The following is a 20082-nucleotide window of genomic DNA, read 5'->3' on the forward strand; positions in this document are numbered from 1 at the left end:
ACTCGATTCTCAAAGCAAGCAATGAGGTTTTAAAAAATTGTAGCCATATCTATTTATATTAGTAAAGTTGAACACTTATAGGTCAAAATGTCATTTCTTTTTGATAACAATGCCTTAAAATACTTGTTTAAAGTTACTGAATTATTCAAGGCTTAAATTAAATTTGACCATGTCCCCAAGATTTCTTTGTTGTTGTTTTGTGTTGTTCTTGTGTGTGTTTTAATATTATAGGCTATCGAGATGGAAATAATTCAGAAGCTTCAGGGCCATCCAGAAGAGGTGGAAGAGGTAGTTTCCGAGGTTGCCGTGGAGGATTTGGTCTAGGAAGCCCAAGTTAGTAGTGGATTTGCAAATGATGTGCTTCATCTGTTAAAAAGAAAATGATTTAAAAGAATACGTATCAAAGAAGGTTGTTATGAGGATTATATGAGAATAGCTTAGCTTAGTGACTAATACACATTAATCAGCCACATTATAACATTATTTTTTTTTTTTATTTTTTTTTTTTTGAGACGGAGTCTCACGCTGTTGCCCAGGCTGGAGTGCAGTGGCGCGATCTCGGCTCACTGCAAGCTCCGCCTCCCGGGTTCCCGCCATTCTCCTGCCTCAGCCTCCTGAGTAGCTGGGACTACAGGTGCCCGCCACCGCGCCCGGCTAATTTTTTGTATTTTTAGTAGAGACGGGGTTTCACTGTGGTCTCGATCTCCTGACCTTGTGATCCGCCCGCCTCGGCCTCCCAAAGTGCTGGGATTACAGGCTTGAACCACCGCGCCTGGCCTATAACATTATTTTTTAGACAGATTTAATTGCATATTGGTTAGGTTGAAATACATGAATTTAAAAAATAAGTTTGAGTGACTCAATTCTTTAATATTACATACTATTCATTGTTTTAGAGCTTTGATAATATGGCTGACCTTATAAACAGGTGACTTTCTATGTGGCTCTACCTCCCCCCATACCTTCTTTCACCAATGTGACTTTCTACCTTAAATTTTTTCAGCCATCATTTTTCAGAGATAAGGTACTGACTTCAGAGGTCACTGCTGGAATGTATGTGCCTCTAAACAGAGGAGGACAGATTACAAACATAAATTTGTAATAATGATTCAATAGATGTGTAGCAGATTAGAGAATTGTCACTTTGACAGAAGTTTAGGGATTTTGAAGGGTACTGTGCATGACTGGTAAGGTTTGATTTGGCAACAGTGGGGGCAAGGGATGCTACTTTGAAGAATAAGTAGTGAAATGATGCAATGTGAAGTTTCTCAGGCAGTTTCTAGAGATTTAACTTGATTGTATCGTATTTTGGCATAATACTGGCCCTAATTTATGAAATATTTTAAATACATTTTGAGGAAGTAGTTTGTCATCGAAGGACATTATTTGTAGAGAATTCCTGTGCGCAGTACTTAGTTTAACCAGAATAGTATTTTTCTATTTTACCCTGCATCTTTTAACTTCTGATAGCATAACTTGATTTTTTTCTGTTTACTGAACGATTAAAAAACTTCTTCAAAGTAATATAATCTAATTTTACTTTCTGCAAATCAAGATAATGACTTAGACCCAGACGAATGTATGCAGCGCACTGGTGGCCTTTTTGGTTCTAGGAGACCAGCATTAAGTGGCACAGGTGAGAAATAAAACTTATTACTGAATATTAATTATTGATATATGTTTTTAGCACTAGGATTAGTAAACCTAATATATATGTTAAAGTATATTAGTTTGGCTTATGATTGTCTCTGCTTTTAGATCTGTAGGTAAAAATATGTGGACAATTTTGTCTCCCTTATAAAATTTGTGCAATGTGGATTATTTATTCTGTGTTATCTACCAGTTAATTTGAGATGTGAATTATTAACTAGAGGAATAAAGGATTCTGAGTTAGGGGAAAATGATTTGTGTGATTTGAGGTGAAAACGAAAACACAGTTGATGAAAAATGTTCAAATGAGGTTAAGGTTAACGTTTAAACCTAGAGGCCAGGCCTGGTGGCTCATGCCTGTAATCCCAGCAGTTTGGGAGGCCGAGGCAGGTGGATCTCTTGAGGCCAGGAGTTCGAGACCAGCCTGGCCAACATGGCAAAACCCCATCTCTACTAAAAATACAAACATTAGCTGGGCATGGTGGTATGTACCTGTAGTTCCAGCTACTCAGGTGCCTAAGGCACGAGAATTGGTTGAACCCAGGAGATGGAGGTTGCAGCGAGCCAAGATCGTGCCACTGCACTCCTCCAAAAAAAAAAAAAAAAAAAAATTAGTTAAATCTAGAATTAAGAGATTGATGGGTTAAAGGACCGGAATTCCTAAATAATAACTTCATTGAATAGAAATAACCACATGGTTTGTGTGCTTGAGTAGCAACTGTGTGTTATCTAAATATTTTGCAAAACAATGCCTTACAGGTAATGGTGATACTTCTCAAAGCAGAAGTGGCAGTGGAAGTGAACGAGGTAAGTTCTTATTTTGTTTACCTGAAAGAAGTTAAAATCATTGTATTCCAAATTTAATTTTTTTCTGTACTTCACTGGTTGGAAACTAATTTTTGAAGTTAAAGGTAACTTACTGCTTTTATACACTGTGAGGAGCATAAATTTACACAGCCTGTTTTAGATAGTTCTTTAATACTCTCCAGGTTATTGCCTCTCTGATCCAGCAATTCCATTATAGGAATTATATACTATAGATGTATCTGCAAATACATGTACAAGGATGTTCACTGAAATGTTATTTATAATAAGTAAAAACTGAAAATCACCTGAAATTCATAAATAAAACACTGTTTAAGTCCGGGTACGGTAGCTCATGACTGTAATTCTAGCACTTTGGGAGGCCTTAGGTGGGTGGATCAGAAGGTCAAGATATCGAGACCATCTTGGCCAACATGGTGAAACCCCCATCTCTACTAAAAATACAAAACTTAGCTGGGTATGGTGGCGCACGCCTGTAGTCCCAGCTACTCAGGAGGCTAAGGCAGGACAATTGCTTGAACCTGGGAGGTGGAGGTTGCAGTAAGCTAAGATGACACCACTGCACTCCAGCCTGGTGACAGAGCGAGACTGCATCTCAAAATAAAAAACAACTGTTTAATAAAATAATAATCACGAAATGGGATGCTGTGTGGAAGTTAAAGACTGAGATATAATATGTACAAATCCTTATTAAAACTGTCATGCACGTCCATGTGAAGAGACCACCAAACAGGCTTTGTGTGAGCAACATGGCTGTTTATTTTACCTGGGTGCAGGCGGGCTGAGTCCGAAAAGAGAGTCAGTGAAGTGAGATAAGGGTGGGGCCATTTTATAGGATTTGGGTAGGTAAAGGAAAATTACAGTCAAGGGGGGGTTCTCTGGCGGGCAGGAGTGGGGGTCACATGGTGCTCAGTGGGGGAGCTGTTATGCCCAGACTGTTTGTTCCCCAAAGAAGACCACCAGAGTCCAGAGTCAAAGCCAAGCGGCAAGGATCTTTACTACAAGTTCGAACCTGGTCCCTCCTTTACACAGTATACAAGAGGGCCCCGAACAATGCGAGCGTTTGCTTTTTATAGCCCGAAAGTTGCAGGGGAACAAAGAAATTCTTTTGGCTCCTGCGCTTTCAGTAACCTTGAACGGCTGTCTCCTTATCGGAGACTTTCCAGGTGGTGTTTGTACTGGGCTCAGGGAGTTTGAGAGATATATGGTGGTGGGATGGGAGGATGGGATGCGTTTGTGCTAGGCTCAGGGAGTTTTGAGCCCGGGGCTGAGGAATGTGCCCAGCTCCTTTCACCATCAACTCATCATTTACGTTAGGTATTTCTCCTAACGCTATCCCTGCCCCTGTCCCCCACCTTCCAACAGACTCTGGTGTGCGATATTCCCTTCCTCGTGTCCATGTGTTCTCATTGTTCAGCTCCCACTTATGAGTGAGAACATGTGGTGTTTGGTTTTCTGTCCTTGTGATAGTTTGCTGAGAATGGTGAGAACCAGGGAAGCTGATGGTGTAACTCTCAGTTCAAGGCCAAAGACCTGAGAACCTCTTGGTGGGGCAGAGCCAGAGGGCGGGGGATTGCTGGTATAAGTCCTAGAGTCCAAAGGCCAGAGAACCTGGAGTTCTGATGTCCAAGGGCAAGAGAAGAAGGGTATCCCAGCTGCAGAAGAGGGAGAAAATTTGCCTTTCCTCTGCCTTTTTGTTCTACCTGGCCCCCAGCCTATTGGATGGTATCTGCCCACGTTGGATGAGGGTCGATCTTACTCTGTCCACTGATACAAATGCCAGTCTCTTCTAAAACACCTTCACAGACATACCCAGAAAGAATGCATCAGCTACCTGGGTATCCCTTAATCTGATCAAACTGACACCACAAATTAACCATCACAGCTAGCATCTGAAAACTTGGATTTGGGACGGGTTCCCAATACCCTAATAGGTAAGAGCAACTCATTGTGCCTAAACCATTTGTGCATTGTGGTTTTTGCTGAATATTTGCTTTCCTTCTGGGAGTCTGGAATTTGGTATGTGCCAGGCAGAAGGTGAGTACATTATTAGCCCCTAATAAAAACCCTGGGTACTAAGTCTCTAATGAGCTTCTGAGTCTCTAATACTCTTCTCTGGTAGAGTTTACATGTGTTGTCACAGCTCATTGCTGGGAGAACTAAGCACACCCTGTGTAACTGCAGTAGAAGACACTTGGAAACTTGTGCCTGGTTTTCTCTGGGTCTATGCACCTTTTTTTTCTGCTGATTGTACTCCCTATTTTTTCACTAATAAATGGTAAGTATGACTGTATTGAGTCTGGTGAGTCCTCCTAGCAATTATTGAACTGGGGATGGTCTTGGGGACACCCCCCAACACAGGTTCTTTTAGAAAATACATTCCTTTGCTGATTAGGAAAGAAATATAACAGCTTAAACAAAATGTAGTGATATGTAATAGTCTCATCTACATAAAATCATTTTGAATACTACAGAAACTAAAAAGGTACAAGATTCTATTTAATTGTCTCAACTATTTGTAAGAAGGGAATTTAAAGTTTTTTAGAACTTGTTCTCTTTGAAGACAAGCAACGAAAATAAAGATGTGCACAACCTTGCATCTTGACCAGTTGTCACTTATGAATTTGTTTAACAGGTGGTTACAAAGGTTTAAATGAAGAAGTAATAACAGGCTCTGGAAAGAGTAAGTTTTCCTGAAACAAGGTATTTAATTTTTGTAGTGAGAGTTCTTTTACCCTTCAATTTTAAAAAAAATGTATATCTTTTTTATTTGATCCTCTTTAAGATTCTTGGAAGTCAGAAGCAGAAGGAGGAGAAAGTAGTGATACTCAAGGTATATTAACGTTTATGTGACTCACATGGGAGTATATTGTGTTTTAATAAAAATGCTTAAGTATTTTACTTAAAAACAAAGTTATCTTTTAAAAATTTGAGCAGTGAAAACTTTAAAGGTAAGCAGTGGGAAGTTCCATAGTATTTAAAATTTGATCTTGTCAATTTTTGTCTATTTTCTCTTATATTTTCTTTTAGTCTCTGTAACGTACGTTATGTTTTTAATTTAAATTCCAAGGACCAAAAGTGACCTACATACCGCCGCCTCCACCTGAGGATGAGGACTCCATCTTTGCGCATTATCAGACAGGCATAAACTTTGATAAATACGACACTATTCTTGTGGAAGTGTCTGGACATGATGCACCACCAGCCATTCTGGTCAGTGAATTAATTGTTTCTGTATTGGCTGTGTAGCGAACTTTACTTTTAAAATACATTATATAGTTTGTAAAGCTGATATCAACACACAAATTTCACCTCTCATATCTAAGGTCTTAGGTTGGAAATTTAGAGTGATGTCTTACCATCTACAATAGAATTAATTGCTATGTCAAAAGAGAGTAATAGATTTCATCCCTACTCCTTATACCAGGATGAGAATTTTATTTAAACTTCCTTAATATAATACTTTTCCTAGTGATTCAAGATGTTTCCCCAAGATTGTGAGAAAGTGTGTCTTAGGGCAGTGATTTTTCTGAGAGGGGGAGCCCTCTGTCTCCTATTGATAATCATACTTAGAACAAGCCATTACTAGCAGAATTCTTCATATCTCATAGGTTTTAAGGGGGCAGGAAAAATGTGTTAAAACCACCATTTGTGGGGAATACTTTCTGATTCTGTCAAATCATATTATAATATACAGGCTTTGAATATTTGAGTGGGGGCATGTTACTAAAGTCACTTTAGTATATAAAGTAGAATTAAACAGAACTTGGAAAGTAGCTTGAATGAAATATGCTTATAAATGATCTGCATATGATATATAGAATGTAATCACTGCTTTTTTTTAAATTTTCAGACTTTTGAAGAAGCTAATCTCTGTCAGACACTGAATAACAACATTGCTAAAGCTGGTTATACTAAGCTTACTCCTGTGCAAAAATACAGTATTCCTATCATACTTGCAGGACGAGATTTGATGGCTTGTGCTCAAACAGGGTCTGGGAAGACTGTAAGTCTTCCCCACATGTCCAAACTGTTAGGTTTTTTGAGCTTTGGTTCTTCCTTAGTAACTTGGTTTCTTCTTTTGAGTAGAAGGTTTGTAGATGGTTTCAGTGACCTGTCATAAGTATTGATGGTTTTGCTTCTGATTTTTATTAGGATTTGTGTACTTCTAAAGAAAGAATTCTGAACTATTTCTAGGGTAGTGTTGCAGTCCATAGATGTTTAATCTTTTCTGTGTGCAGCTCTTTCTGAAGCATGGTAGTATCTAAAACAAAGTGTCTGAAAGTCGAAGCAGAGATCATAAAACAGTGAGAGAGGGAGAAAGTAATTTCTGTATTATAGCTGGTACACTCTTGAAGTCAAAAGATAAAGAATGAGAAACAGTTACATGCATTGTGCATGATTCCTTAGTATTCAGTGACCTCAGGTTATGCTAATTATAAAAGAAGTCTGATGAGACCAGGTTGGTTTTAGGACTAATCTGGGAAATTTGTGTGTTAATTACGACTCCATGAGATGAGACTCTTATTTCTATGATCATAGAGTCCATGAGGTCATACTATTTTAGTCTTAATAAGCCTTCATAGTAGAATTGTAAGGAAATATAGGTATTATATAACAGCTGATGAGAGTGTTACATATGGTATTGGAGGTGAAGTTTAGCAAGTGTCTTATTTGCTTAAATGAGAAAACTCTAGCACAAAATTTCTGTTGCCAGATGTAACTTCAGTAAGGGTAATGTGTTCAGTAATACAAATGATGATTTCTAAGTTTTTGCTCTGTAGACCACTTTTGTCATCCATTCTGAATGATGATTTTATGACCTCAAAAGGACTACTTAGAGTAATTGTTCACTGTAATGATTTGCAGCAATTACATTTATTATTTTCCTCTATAAATAGGCTAATGTTGTTGATCTGTTTAGAATTCATGGGTATGCTTTTAAAAATACACTGAAAAAATTTGATAGGGTAGATTAGTTTTACCAAATTTTATATTGTATAATAGCATAAAGACCTAAATGTTAAGAACACATTGAAATGAAATTTGTTTTCATTTTTCATCTTAAATTTCCCAGTAGGATGGAAGTAGAGTCTAAAGGCTATAAGGACAAGAGGATTAGCTTACCATAGGGATAAAAGTGATGTGCTATAAGTTTGTAAAGTAGGCAACTTAACTTCTAGGCGGCTTTTCTCCTCCCAATTTTGGCTCATATGATGCATGATGGAATAACTGCCAGTCGTTTTAAAGAGTTGCAGGAACCAGAGTGTATTATTGTAGCACCAACTCGAGAATTGGTCAACCAGATTTATTTGGAAGCCAGAAAATTTTCTTTTGGGTAAGTACATCAGAATGCTACTCACAAAATAGTTTTCTCTTTAGAGATTTTTTTCCCCTCACTTTTGGAAGAACTCAGTAATAATGCACTCATGTAATTTTTAGCATTACTTAAAGTATACTTTTTTATTATCTTGTTTATGGAATCCTTTTTATTTTTAAAAAGAAACATGCTTATTAAAAATTAGGTTAATAGGTTGGACTTGGTGGCTCATGACTATAATCCCAGTGCTTTGTGAGGCCCAGGCAGGAGGACTGCTTGAGGCCAGGAGATCGAGACCAGCCAGGGTAACATGGTGAGACCCCGTCTCTACAAAAAATAAAATAACTAGCCAGCACGTGGTAATACACACCTGTTGTCCTAGGAGCTTAGGAGGTTGAGGTAGGAGGATTGTTTGAGTCCAGGAGTTTGAGGCTGCAGTGAACTGTGATTCCACCACCACACTCAGCAAGACGCTGTCTCTAAAAAAGTAGAATTTTAATTTAAAAAACAGATAATACTAGAAGTAGAAAATAGTGAACATACTGGTATTATTTCTTGGTAGTTTTTAATGTATATTTAAAAATGAACTCAGGGTATTCTAATAATTTCCTATTCTTTTACATAAAACTTTATAATACAGAAAATGCTTATTGCATAATGAGAACTGATTTTTAATGACTTTTAAATTGCCCATGTGCATACATTTTATTTCTCTATTCTGGGATATTTAGGTTCTTTCTAACTTGGGGCTATTGTAAACAGAATTGCAATGTATATCTTGCTACATAGTTTTTCTGTTTTGGCTGGATATGATGGCTTATACCTGTAATCCTAGCACTTTGGAAGGCCAAAATACAAAAATTAGCCAGGTGTAGTGGTGCACCCCTGTAGTCCCAGCTACTCGGGAGCCTGAGAGATGGGAGAATTACCCGAGCCTGGGAGGTCGAGGCTACAGTGAGCTGTGATTGCGCCATTGCCCTCCAGCCTAGATGACAGACCTTGACTTAAAAAAAAAAAAAGAAAAAGTTTTCTATTTTAAGTATTTTCTTAGAATAGAGTTTTATCAGTTTTAATGTTAAAGAGCAGGAACTTATTTTAAAGCTTGCAATTAATGTGTATTTGTGCCTGCAGTGTATCAGAAGTCCAATTTCAGTATACCTTTTGCCAACATTTAGTTATTGCTGTCTGACAAACTCCCTTAAAACATAATAGTTGCTTTCAATAATAAACATTTACTGTCTCACCATTTGGGGGGCTTAGGAATTGGGGAACAGCTTGGCTTAGCTGGGCCCTTCTGCGTTAAGAGTTTCTTATGAGATTGTAGACAAGATGTCAACCAATCCTGGTTGACAAGATTGTCAACCAGACAAGATGTCAAGCCAGTCATCTGAGGGCTTCACTGGATCTCTCCATAGGGATGCATGATTAAATGGCACTGACTTCCCCTAGATTGAGTGATCAGTAAGAAGAAAGAGGTGGCTGTAATAGCTTTTATGAAATAGTCCCAGAAGTCACACATTGTCATTCTGCCACATTGTAAGAAGCAAGCCACTAAGTTTGACCCCACTCAGGAGTGGCTATTATAATTGGAACTAGTGCAAAATTGAAAGTGCAGGTCCTTTGTTGTAAAATTATTACAAATTTCAGGGCAGCGACAGCAGAGCGTTAAATGAAGCACAGGGTTCTTCTAAACTTGGAACTCTGTGTGACTGGACAGGTTGCACACTCATGAGGCTAGCCTTGCCCACACTGAAGGGGAAAGGTAGAATCCATATTTGAAGGAAGGAATATATTGAAGAATTTGTATATGTATGTTAAAACCACCACAGGTGATTTTATTTTTTTTCCATGCTTGTCAAAATCACTTTAATATCAAACCTGATAGATCTTTTGGAAAAACATGTGGATTGCTTATTTCAATGTTTATATCTTGCTAATCCTCATGTACCATGTTGCTTTCAGGCTTTTAAATCAAGTAAAAGGTCTCGGAAATCACCACTAAATAACTTACTCATGTAATGAAGTACCACCTGTTCCCCCAAAAGTATTGTAATTTTTAAAAAATCAAGTAAAATATCACATTTTTTTTTTGTTTTTTTAGGTGGAGACTCGCTGTGTTGCCCAGGCTGGAGTAGAGTGGCAGGATCTCTGCTCACTGCAACCTCTGCATCCTGGGTTCAAGCGATTCTCCTGCCTCAGCCACTGAGTAGCTGGGATTACAGGCACATGCTACCATGCTTGGCCAATTTTTTGCATTTTTAGTAGAGACTGGATTTCACCATGTTGGCCAGGCTGGTCTCAAACTCCTGACCTCAGGTGATCTGCCTGCCTTGGCCTCCCAAAGTACTGGGATTACAGGCATGAGTCACTGCACCCAGCCATAATTTAATATTTTTTTAGATAGTTGAACGTTTTTTCTTTTTGGATTTTGTTTTATATCTTGTTAGAAACAGATGCCTAATTTTTAAATAACTAGAAAGTAACATTTAGTTTTCTTGTTAATAGGACTTGTGTAAGAGCTGTTGTTATATACGGGGGAACCCAGCTGGGGCATTCAATTCGACAAATAGTACAAGGCTGTAATATATTATGTGCTACTCCTGGAAGACTGATGGATATCATAGGCAAAGAAAAGGTACGCCATATAGGAATAACGAAGTTGTGAGATTGATCCTTTTTTTTTGGTATGGGAAAAGGAAAGAATGAGGTAAAGACAGATGTATTTACTAGAGCACCATTTATGTGTTAGCCTCCATCACATTCATTGAATGCATTCTTTTTTTTTTTGAGACGGAGTCTCGCTCTGTCGCCCAGGCTGGAGTGCAGTGGCCGGATCTCAGCTCACTGCAAGCTCCGCCTCCCGGGTTCATGCCATTCTCCTGCCTCAGCCTCCCAAGTAGCTGGGACTACAGGCGCCCGCCACCTTGCCCAGCTAGTTTTTTGTATTTTTAGTGGAGACGGGTTTCACCGTGTTAGCCAGGATGGTCTCGATCTCCCGACTTCGTGATCCGCCCGCCTCGGCCTCCCAGAGTGCTGGGATTACAGGCGTGAGCCACCGCGCCCGTCCTGAATGCATTCTTATATAATTCTCAAGATAATCGCAACAGGGAATAGTGTTTTCTAATTTATACTCGGGAAAACAAACTCATTGAGATTATGTAATTTATTTTTAAAATCCCTTAGTTAGCTCTAGTAAGTATAGAGCTAATGTTAGAATCTGGGTCTGGTTCCAGAATCCATATTCTATGTCCCACTACGCTGGGGGAAAAATGTAGTTAATAACTTTTTATCTGGTTTCATACATGTCTTGGGGAAATAGTTTTTCTCATGTAAGAAACCCTTTGTGGCATCAATAATTCTGTCTCCTGTGTAAGCATGGGAATGATATTAACCAGGATTGTTAATTTTCTAAATCTTTAAAAAGATTTTAGGGCCATGTACTTATTTAGGAATTCATATACCATATTTTTACATCTCTAAATCAGTACTTTCAGTTCACCTTAATGAACCAGATACACTTTTAAAAATCTCTTTAAAGGGTCCTTCTGAGTTAAGAGTCTTTTCTTTTTTTTTTTTTTCTGAGACAGAGTCTTGCTCAGTCACCCAGGCTGGAGTGCAGTGGCGCGATCTCAGCTCACTGCAAGCTCTACCTCCCGGGTTCACGCCATTCTCCTGCCTCAGCCTCCGGAGTAACTGGGACTACAGGTGCCTGCCACCACGCCTGGCTAATTTTTTTTGTATTTTTAGTAGAGACAGGGTTTCACCATGTTAGCCAGGATGGTCTCGATCTCCTGACCTTGTGATCCACCTGCCTCCCTCAGCCTCCCAAAGTGCTGGGATTGCAGGCATGAGCCACTGTGCCTGGCCGCATTAAGAGTCTTTTTAATCCCTCTGGGTTACTCAAAAAAATGTTATTTCTGCATAAACACGCATTTCTTAGTATACTTATTAAAAGGACCCAGAGATGTCTACCTTACTTTCTTGCTAACTTCTTCATAGTGGTACCAAAATCACTTTGCAAGTGTGTTCTTCTGTCTATAGTAAAAGATGTTCATGTGAAGGTAAGAGGTCCTGATTGTTCCCGAGTGATTAGAGGATGGATAATTTACTAAGGATTTAAAGATGTTAGAAAAAATTTTACCAGTTAGAAGATATTTGAATATGTCATGCTGTTAGGATATTTTCTTTCTTACATTAGAGTCTAACTTTATGAGATACTATAATCCAGATCTGTATTGTCCAATACAGTAACCACTAGCCACATGTAACAATTTAAGAATGATAAAATTAAAAATTCAGTTCCACAGTCACAGTAGCCACGTTTCAAGTGCTTAATAGCTAGCTACTTTTGGCTAATGACTGACATGTTAAACAGTGCAGATAGGCTGGGTGCGGTGGCTCACGCCTGTAATCCCAGCACTTTGGGAAGCTGAGACGGGAATATCACGAGGTCGGGAGATAGAGACCATCCTGGTTAACACGGTGAAACCCTGTCTCTACTAAAAATACAAACAAAAAAAATTAGCCGAGCATGGTGGGAGGCTGAGGCAGGAGAATCACTTGAACCCAGGAGGCAGAGGTTGCAGTGAGCTGAGCTTGTGCCACTGTACTCCAGCCTGGGCAACAGAGCAAGACTCTCTCAAAAAAAAAAAAGGTGCAGTTAATAGAACTTTTAAGTAATTGTAGAAAGTTTTATTGCACAGTGTTGATCTAGACGTTTGGTTTCTTTTAGACTTAATTTTAAAAATCCTTTATAACAGAAAATTGAACTGAAATATACAGTAATAGCATAACAATTCTCATTTTATGCACCGATTTCTAGTCTTTGTTCTTCACAGTATTTTAACAGTTGAAATTGTGGAGAATAGTTTAATATAAACTAATATGCATTTTCTCTTTTACCTTTGAAAATATCCTTAAAGATTGGTCTCAAACAGATCAAATATTTAGTTTTGGATGAAGCTGATCGCATGTTGGATATGGGTTTTGGTCCAGAAATGAAGAAGTTAATTTCTTGCCCAGGAATGCCATCAAAGGAACAGCGCCAAACCCTTATGTTCAGTGCAACTTTTCCAGAGGAAATTCAAAGGTTAAGTTTTTTTCTTAAAAATAATTTGGTTATATACATACTTTTATCAAAGTGGAAGCAATGTGAATATCCTATTTTTAGAGATTTGTCTTTAAGATTTTAATATAGGTAGTTTAAAAAGTAGATGTATTTCTAAAATGTTTACCACATTTTCCATTGTTTCTTACCTTTATTCCTGGCTTTATGTTAACATCACATTTTATTTAAGAAGTGTGTGTGTGTGTGTGTGTGTGTGTGTGTGTGTGTGTGTGTGTGTGTGTGTTGCATAGAATGCAGCTAGGGTTTAATAAGTGCTTACTAAATGAAGTTATTTTTATTATTATGCCTTCTTTTCAAACCTAAATGTATAGGATTTGGGAGAACTGAGGCTTTGGTAGAAAATTCATATACCAATTATTGGCAGATATTTGAAGATCATGTTATATACCATGTGGTCTAGTGAATTCAGAGATTAGGGTGACACATCCCTACTGGAATGGTGACTCTTTTTCCTGCCAGCCCCTTGTCTCAAGGAGCCAGAAGTGCCCATGCAACAACAGAAGCTTATACAGATGGTCCTGTGGTTCAACGTATGATTTTATGATTTTTCAACTTTGTAATGGTTTATCGTAGGTATTAATTACATTTTTGACTTAAGATATTTTGGACTTACAATAGGTTTATCAGGATGTTAACCCTGTTGTAAGTGGGGAACTATCTGTAATTCAGCAGGACTCTTGCTATTTTCTCTAGTGGAACTGTTTTCTCTTTGGGAACCAAGACCTCAAAACCTATAGAACGTAAAGTTGGTGGACAAGAAGGGATGGGAAGCATAGATTTCCCAAGTGGGTCATTGAGAGTGATGGTAGGTGGGCCTGTATTGCTTGCTTTCCTGGATTCCCAGACTCATGCACCATATATGGATATTTGATTTGAAGAATTACTGTGTTGTGTTGGATAATGCCCTATCTTCATAAAGAGTTGCCTCCAAACTGGCCCTTGAACTTTTTTTTCTGCAGACAGTTCCAATGTTCTCTCAGGTTGGCAGTTTCTGAGTGATGCGGTATATATTATCTGTGAATCCTATGGTTATGGGCCTGTCCCAATGCCTCTTTTGCTTTAAAGTTGGTCCCCTGGTTTGATAGAATGTTACATGGGATCCTGTGCTAGTATATCAAACATTCCCAAGCCCTTGAATAGTGGTGCTGGCTATTGATCTATTTGTTATATGGTAAATCTTTGTGTAAAGTTAGGAAGAGTTCTTTATTGAAGGAAAATAGAACTCATAAGACAGCATTAGGTCAATTGGCAGGATATTTTTCTTTCTTAGTGATACACAAAACAATCATTTCTTAACAGTTGAATAGTATTTCCTTTCCTTTCCTTTCCTTTCTCCTTTCCTTTCTCCTTTCCTTTCTCCTTTGCTTTCTCCTTTGCTTTCTCCTTTGCTTTCTCCTTTCCTTTCTCCTTTCCTTTTTCCTTTCCTTTCTTTCTTTCTTTTTTTTTTTTCATTTGAGACGAAGTCTTGCTCAGTTGCCCAGGCTGGAGTGAAATGGTGCAGTCTCGGCTCACTGAAACCTCCATCTCCTGGGTTCAAGCGATTCTCCTGCCTCAGCCACCCGAGTAGCTGGGATTACAGGCGCCTGCCACCATGCCTGGTTAATTTTTTTTTTTTTTTTTTTTTTTTGTATTTTTAGTAGAGATGGAGTTTCACCATGTTGGCCAGGCTGGTCTCGGAATCCTGACCTCAGGTGATCTGCCCGTCTCGGCCTCCCAAAGTGCTGGGATTAACAGGCATGAGCCACCGCACCCTGCCCTGGATAGTATTTTCAACTGGAGATGGGATATTTGCATTCTCACCATTTTCTTTGGTAACTATCTAATTAGCAGCCTGACTCTTTTTAGATTTACCCTGAAATGGGAAAGTATTTGTATGTTGACCACCCAAAATGGCAAACGTGTACTACTGTCAGTAATACTTGTTGAGGATCTTTTGTGAATCATATTTGATTATAAGCTTTGGGGATATATGTTAAACAAAATAAGCTCCTATCTGACCTTGGGTTGTTTACATTCTTTGCTTCCTGACTCTTCCTCAATTGCTTCATTGTCTACTCTTAAATGTTACCAGTTGCCCATCATTCTGTGCAGTCCTTTTCTCATTCTGCATATTCCCTGAGTTATGGTATATCCGTTCCCTTGGCTTCTAGTTATACCTGTAACTCTGCCATGGCTTCTAGTTATACCTGTAACTCTCCCAGATTTCTTCCCTGTATTCCTAATCTCTCTCTGTAGCCCCAGACTTTTTTTTTTTTTTTTTTTTTTTTTTGGAGACAGAGTTTCGCTCTTGTTGTCCAGGCTAGAGTACAATGGCACAATCTCAGCTCACTACAACCACCGCCTCCAGGGTTCAAGTGATTCTGCCTCAGCCTCCCCAGTGGCTGGGATTATAGGCATGTACCACCACATCTGGCTAATTTTTTATTTTTAGTAGAGATGAGGTTTCTCCGTGTTGGTCAGGCTAGTCTTGAACTCCTGACCTCAGGTGATCCGCCCGCCTCGGCTTCCCAAAGTGCTGAGATTGTAAGTGTGAGCCACCACACCCGGCCCAGACTTTCAAATTTAACTTCTTGGAGTGTTTTTTCTCTCAGATGAATAACTAGTAACTCACGTTCATGTCCAAAATAGAATGCAATTTTTCTTCAGCTCCCTTTTTCCAGTTTTCTTTATTCTGGTTATTGGCGTCGTGATCTTTTGAAGCCAGAAATTTTTGAATCATGGTGATTCTTCTCTCACAGTCTTTTAACTCCGCTTTTAAAAATACTCAACTTGGGCCAGGCGCGGTAGCTCATTCCTATAATCCCAGCACTTTGGGGAGGCTAAGGTGGGAGGAGCATTGGAGCCTAGAAGTTCAGGCCCAGCCTGGGCAACATAGTGAGACCCTGTCTATGTAAAAAAAAATTAATTAGCTGGGTGTGGTGACATGCACCGGTAGGTTCAGCTACTCAGGAGGCTAAAGTGGGAGGATGTCTTGAGCCCGGGAAGTTGAGGCTGCAGTGACCCATGGTTGTGCCACTATACTCTGGCCTGGGCAACAGAGTAAGACCCTGTCTCAGTACAACGTGGCAGTGATATTAGGGTTCTCCAGAAGGACAGAACCAATAATATATATAGATATAAAAGGAAGTTTATTAGGGAAAATTGGCTCACACAATCACAAGGTAAAGTCCCATGATAGGCTCTCTGCAAGCTGCAGAAGAGAGAAACCAGCAGTGGCTTAGTCCAAGTCTGAAAGCCTCAAAACCAAGGAAGCTGATAGATCCCCCAAGAAGCCGCTGGTGCAAGTCCCAGAGTTCAAAGTCTGAAGAACCTGGAGTGTGATGTCCAAGGGCAAGAGGAGCAGAAGCAAGCATCCAGCATGGGAAGAAGAAAGAGAGCCGGAAGACTCAGCAAGCAAAGTTACCCCACCTTCTTCTGCCTACGTCGTCGTAACTGCGCCGGTAGCCAACTGGGTGGTGTCCACCCACATTTAGGGTGGGCTTTCTTCTCCCAGTCTACCAACTGAAATGTCAGTCTCCTCTGGTAGCACCCTCAGAGACACATCCAGAAACAGTTTTTCACTGACCATCTAGGCATCCCTCAATCCAGTCAAGTTGACACCAAGTATTAACCATTACAGCAGTAATCTCTAAAATATTTCATATCTGTTAGCTTCTTCTCTATTTCCCACCTTAATTTAGGTCCTTATCAGTTTTGCCCTGCTCTCTGGAAGTGGCTTTTTAACCTGTCTCCCTGCTTCTAGTGTCACTTCTGCATTAGTGGCAATGCCAAAATAAAGTCTGATTCTTTTAGACATTTATTTAAAATAAACCTTCCCATATCTTTCCATCTTCATAGACTGATTTTTAAACTCTTTAACACATGACAATCTCAGGCTTACCTGCTACTTTCTTACCTGGAGTCGTGTGTTTCTAGTCTACTAGAGCTATTTCCTCTTGGCTGAGAAAGCTGAATTTTACTTTTCTCATTATTTGTGCTTGTTTCTTCTTTCCTTCTGCATAGAATGCCTTTCCCCAATCGTTAGTGTTCCACATTCTTGCCTGCTGCTTCCCTAGATGAAGCTTCAAACCTGAAGACCTTTTTTTTTTTTTTTTTTTTTTTTTTTTTTTTTTTCGAGATACGGTCTCACTCTTGTTGCTCAGGCTGGAGTTCAGAGGCAAAATCATGGTTCACTGCCACCTTGACCTCCCTGACTGAAGCCATCCTAGGCCCACCTCAGCCTTCTGGGTAGCTGGGACTACAGGTGTGCGCATACGTACCTGGCTAATTTTTTATTTTTTGTAGATTTGGGGTTTCACCATGTTGGCCAGAATGGTCTCAAACTCCTGGACTCAAGTGATCCACACGCCTTGGCCTTCCAAAGTGCTAGGATTATAGGCATGAGCCACTGTGCCCCGCCTCAAACTTGAGGCTTTTTCTAAATCATTTCATCCATTTCCTGCCAGTGTATCTTGTGAAAGAAACTATTTAAGTCACTTTGTACATTTCTTGGAACATAGTGTTCAGTAAACATTATTCTAACACTAAAATTGTAAGTTTTTAAATATATCTTTCCTACTTGATGTGATGACCTCATAGGCTAATGTTCATCTTTCTACTCCCAGTACCTTGTACACATGACACAAAACACTCTGTAGTTTTAGTGAATGAAAAGAATGATGGAGAATTTCAGATGATTTTAACTTTTGTGCCTGGGTGAGAGAGTGACTCTAAAAGAAGGCAAAAAAAAAAACTTTGCTTTTATGATAAGAGATGAAGTAAGGAGAAAGAAGAAGCAGTGATTTATTAAGATTCTGGATATGCTGAATTTGAGCTATTTTCATGAAGGAGCCAGCTGGTAAATAAGGGACTGATACATAGGAGGGAGAAGCATTGAAGAGAGATTTGAACCTCCCCATTTATCCCTAAAAACTCATCTTTCTCATTAGCAACTTTGTCCACTCCCCCATGTTTCTATGTGATCTAAAGCAAGACTTCTCAGTTGCATGCTGATAGTGAGTTAACTATGTGTCAAGATATTGATACCCTTAACCTTTGGGGCAGGCACACCTATCCTGATTCCACTGTGTCCCTGGGCCTTTCATCCTGTCTCACTTGTTTTGCCCAATTGTGCCTTGCAAATACTACTTTTTATGTGTGTCATGACATAGAGAGCACTGACCTAAGATCTGGTTTGCTTGAAATCATTCATTTGAAGTAATTTAATAGTTAATATTTTCAGAAAACAACTAATAATAGCATACATAAAAACAATGAGTGGAGAACAGAATTTGTGCCTTAGGCTTACATTTCAGTTTTTACTAAAAAATAATTCCTGCTTATTGCAGTTTATTTGTTTTAGTTCATGCTTTTTTTAAGTGTTATACACATATTTTATATAGTTTTGCGTGGATAGCAAATCCACTTGTAATTACCATATACATACTGTGACAAACTTTTTCTCTAGTAGTTACGTATTTTGCAAAATCCTAATATTTTATACTGATCTTTCAAAATAGTACTTGGGTGATATAAGTAACCAACCATCTTATAGCTGTCGTAATCTGCTGTCTGATTAATATTGAGATAACACCTACAGGAATTCAGTGGATATTATGGATACTAATGGAGAAGAGGATAAGTTAAAGAATAATCTTTTGTTTTTCAAGGTTGGCTGCAGAGTTTTTAAAGTCGAATTATCTGTTTGTTGCTGTTGGACAAGTGGGTGGAGCATGTAGAGATGTTCAGCAGACCGTTCTCCAAGTTGGCCAGTTCTCAAAAAGAGAAAAACTTGTTGAAATTCTACGAAACATAGGTATCTTATGTTGATACATTTTTTGTCATGGTTTTTTTAAATGAGTAATTTTAAAAAATCACTAAAGAATTGTTTGGTCTGACTTTTAATAAGTTTGTTTGAATTCCCTCTCCCTCTAAAGCTCTTTTATAAAAAATTTTATGATTCAGTTTTCTGGGTAAATTATATAAAAATACAGGCCTTTCTCCACCATTAAGTTTGAAAATAGGAAGGATTTGAGACTGCGTTTTAACTATTCCACCAGAAGTATATCTATTTTTTGTTTTAGGAAACTAGAAAGGCTTAGTAGTGACACATGTTTACATCACACTATTACTCCATCAAAAGCAGATTGTTTTTCTGTTTCTGGTTCCTAGTTCTTGCTTCCTAAGGCTTCCCAAATTCATAGATTTGAATAACTTTTTAGCTAAAAGGGGCTTAAGATCTAGTTGTCTTCCTTCGCAATATCTGTGGGAAATTTTTTTTCTCCTCTACTCCCCCAATCAATTTTTATTTTTATTTTATTATTTTTTTAGAGACATGGTCTCACTTTGTTGCCTGGCCTGAAATAATTGTGTAGTCATAGTTCACGGCAGCCTCAAACTCCTGGCCTCAAGCAATCCTCCCACCTCAGCTTCCCAAGTAGCTAGGACTATAGGCATGCACCACCATGCCTGGCTAATTCTTTATTATTTTTTTGTAGAGATAGAGGTCTCACTGTTGACCAGGCTGGTCTTGAACTGTTGGCCTCGATCCTCCTACCTTGTCCTCCCAAAGTGCTGAGGTTACAGCCATGAGCCACTGTACTCACCCCAATTTTACTTTTTATTATTTTTATTTTTTTGAGGCGGAGCCTTCCTTTATTGCCAGGGCTGGAGTGCAGTAGGTGACCACGGCTCATTGCAGCCTCAAGCTCCCAGGCTTAAGCAGTTCTCCCACGTCCGTCTCCTGAGTAGCTGAGACTACAAGCATGCACCACCATGCCCAGCCAGTTTTTTAGTTTTTGTAGACATGGGGTTTTTACCATGTTGCCCAGGCTGGTTTTGAACTCCTGGGCTCAAGTGATCCACTCACACTGGCCTTCCAAAGTGCTGGAATTACAGGCATAAGCTGCCATTCCTGGCCCAATTTTTATTTTTGAAGTCTTGTTTTTTTAGTTTGGTTGTTTAAGATAGCCTTATTTTGAGACTGGAAACAAAAATTTTAAATATGTTCATTTTAATACCTTCGGATTACCTCACAGGCTAGATCTACTTATATGTTATACTTTCCCCATCCACACCCTCCATTTTAGTACTTGCGTTTCAGCTTGAATGTCAGTGTTGAGACAGAGGAGTGTGAAGGTGGCTCATCTTTTAATTTCCAATAATGAGCAAGAAGAAAAAA

General features: G+C 39.0%; 1 protein-coding gene across 5 annotated transcripts in view; it reads left to right on the forward strand.

Moving 5' to 3' along the window:
- DDX4 (DEAD-box helicase 4) overlaps positions 1-20082 on the forward strand; it is a 72028-nt gene that overhangs the window by 40074 nt on the left and 11872 nt on the right. For 2 of the 5 annotated variants that reach the window (XM_065546274.2, XM_073993453.1), the window contains 11 exons: positions 232-333; positions 1556-1636; positions 2410-2457; positions 5111-5158; positions 5261-5308; positions 5546-5688; positions 6329-6481; positions 7659-7813; positions 10301-10430; positions 12718-12884; positions 18572-18717. In XM_065546274.2, the coding sequence (XP_065402346.1) occupies positions 232-333; positions 1556-1636; positions 2410-2457; positions 5111-5158; positions 5261-5308; positions 5546-5688; positions 6329-6481; positions 7659-7813; positions 10301-10430; positions 12718-12884; positions 18572-18717 (1221 nt within the window). Of the gene's footprint in view, positions 1-231; positions 334-1555; positions 1637-2409; positions 2458-4281; positions 4410-5110; positions 5159-5260; positions 5309-5545; positions 5689-6328; positions 6482-7658; positions 7814-10300; positions 10431-12717; positions 12885-18571; positions 18718-20082 lie in introns of those variants that run through there. The other 3 variants (XM_073993454.1, XM_073993455.1, XM_073993456.1) reach the window with 2 other exon arrangements.

The sequence above is a fragment of the Macaca fascicularis genome, chromosome 6 (assembly GCF_037993035.2).
Source record: "Macaca fascicularis isolate 582-1 chromosome 6, T2T-MFA8v1.1".
Taxonomy (NCBI): domain Eukaryota; kingdom Metazoa; phylum Chordata; class Mammalia; order Primates; family Cercopithecidae; genus Macaca; species Macaca fascicularis.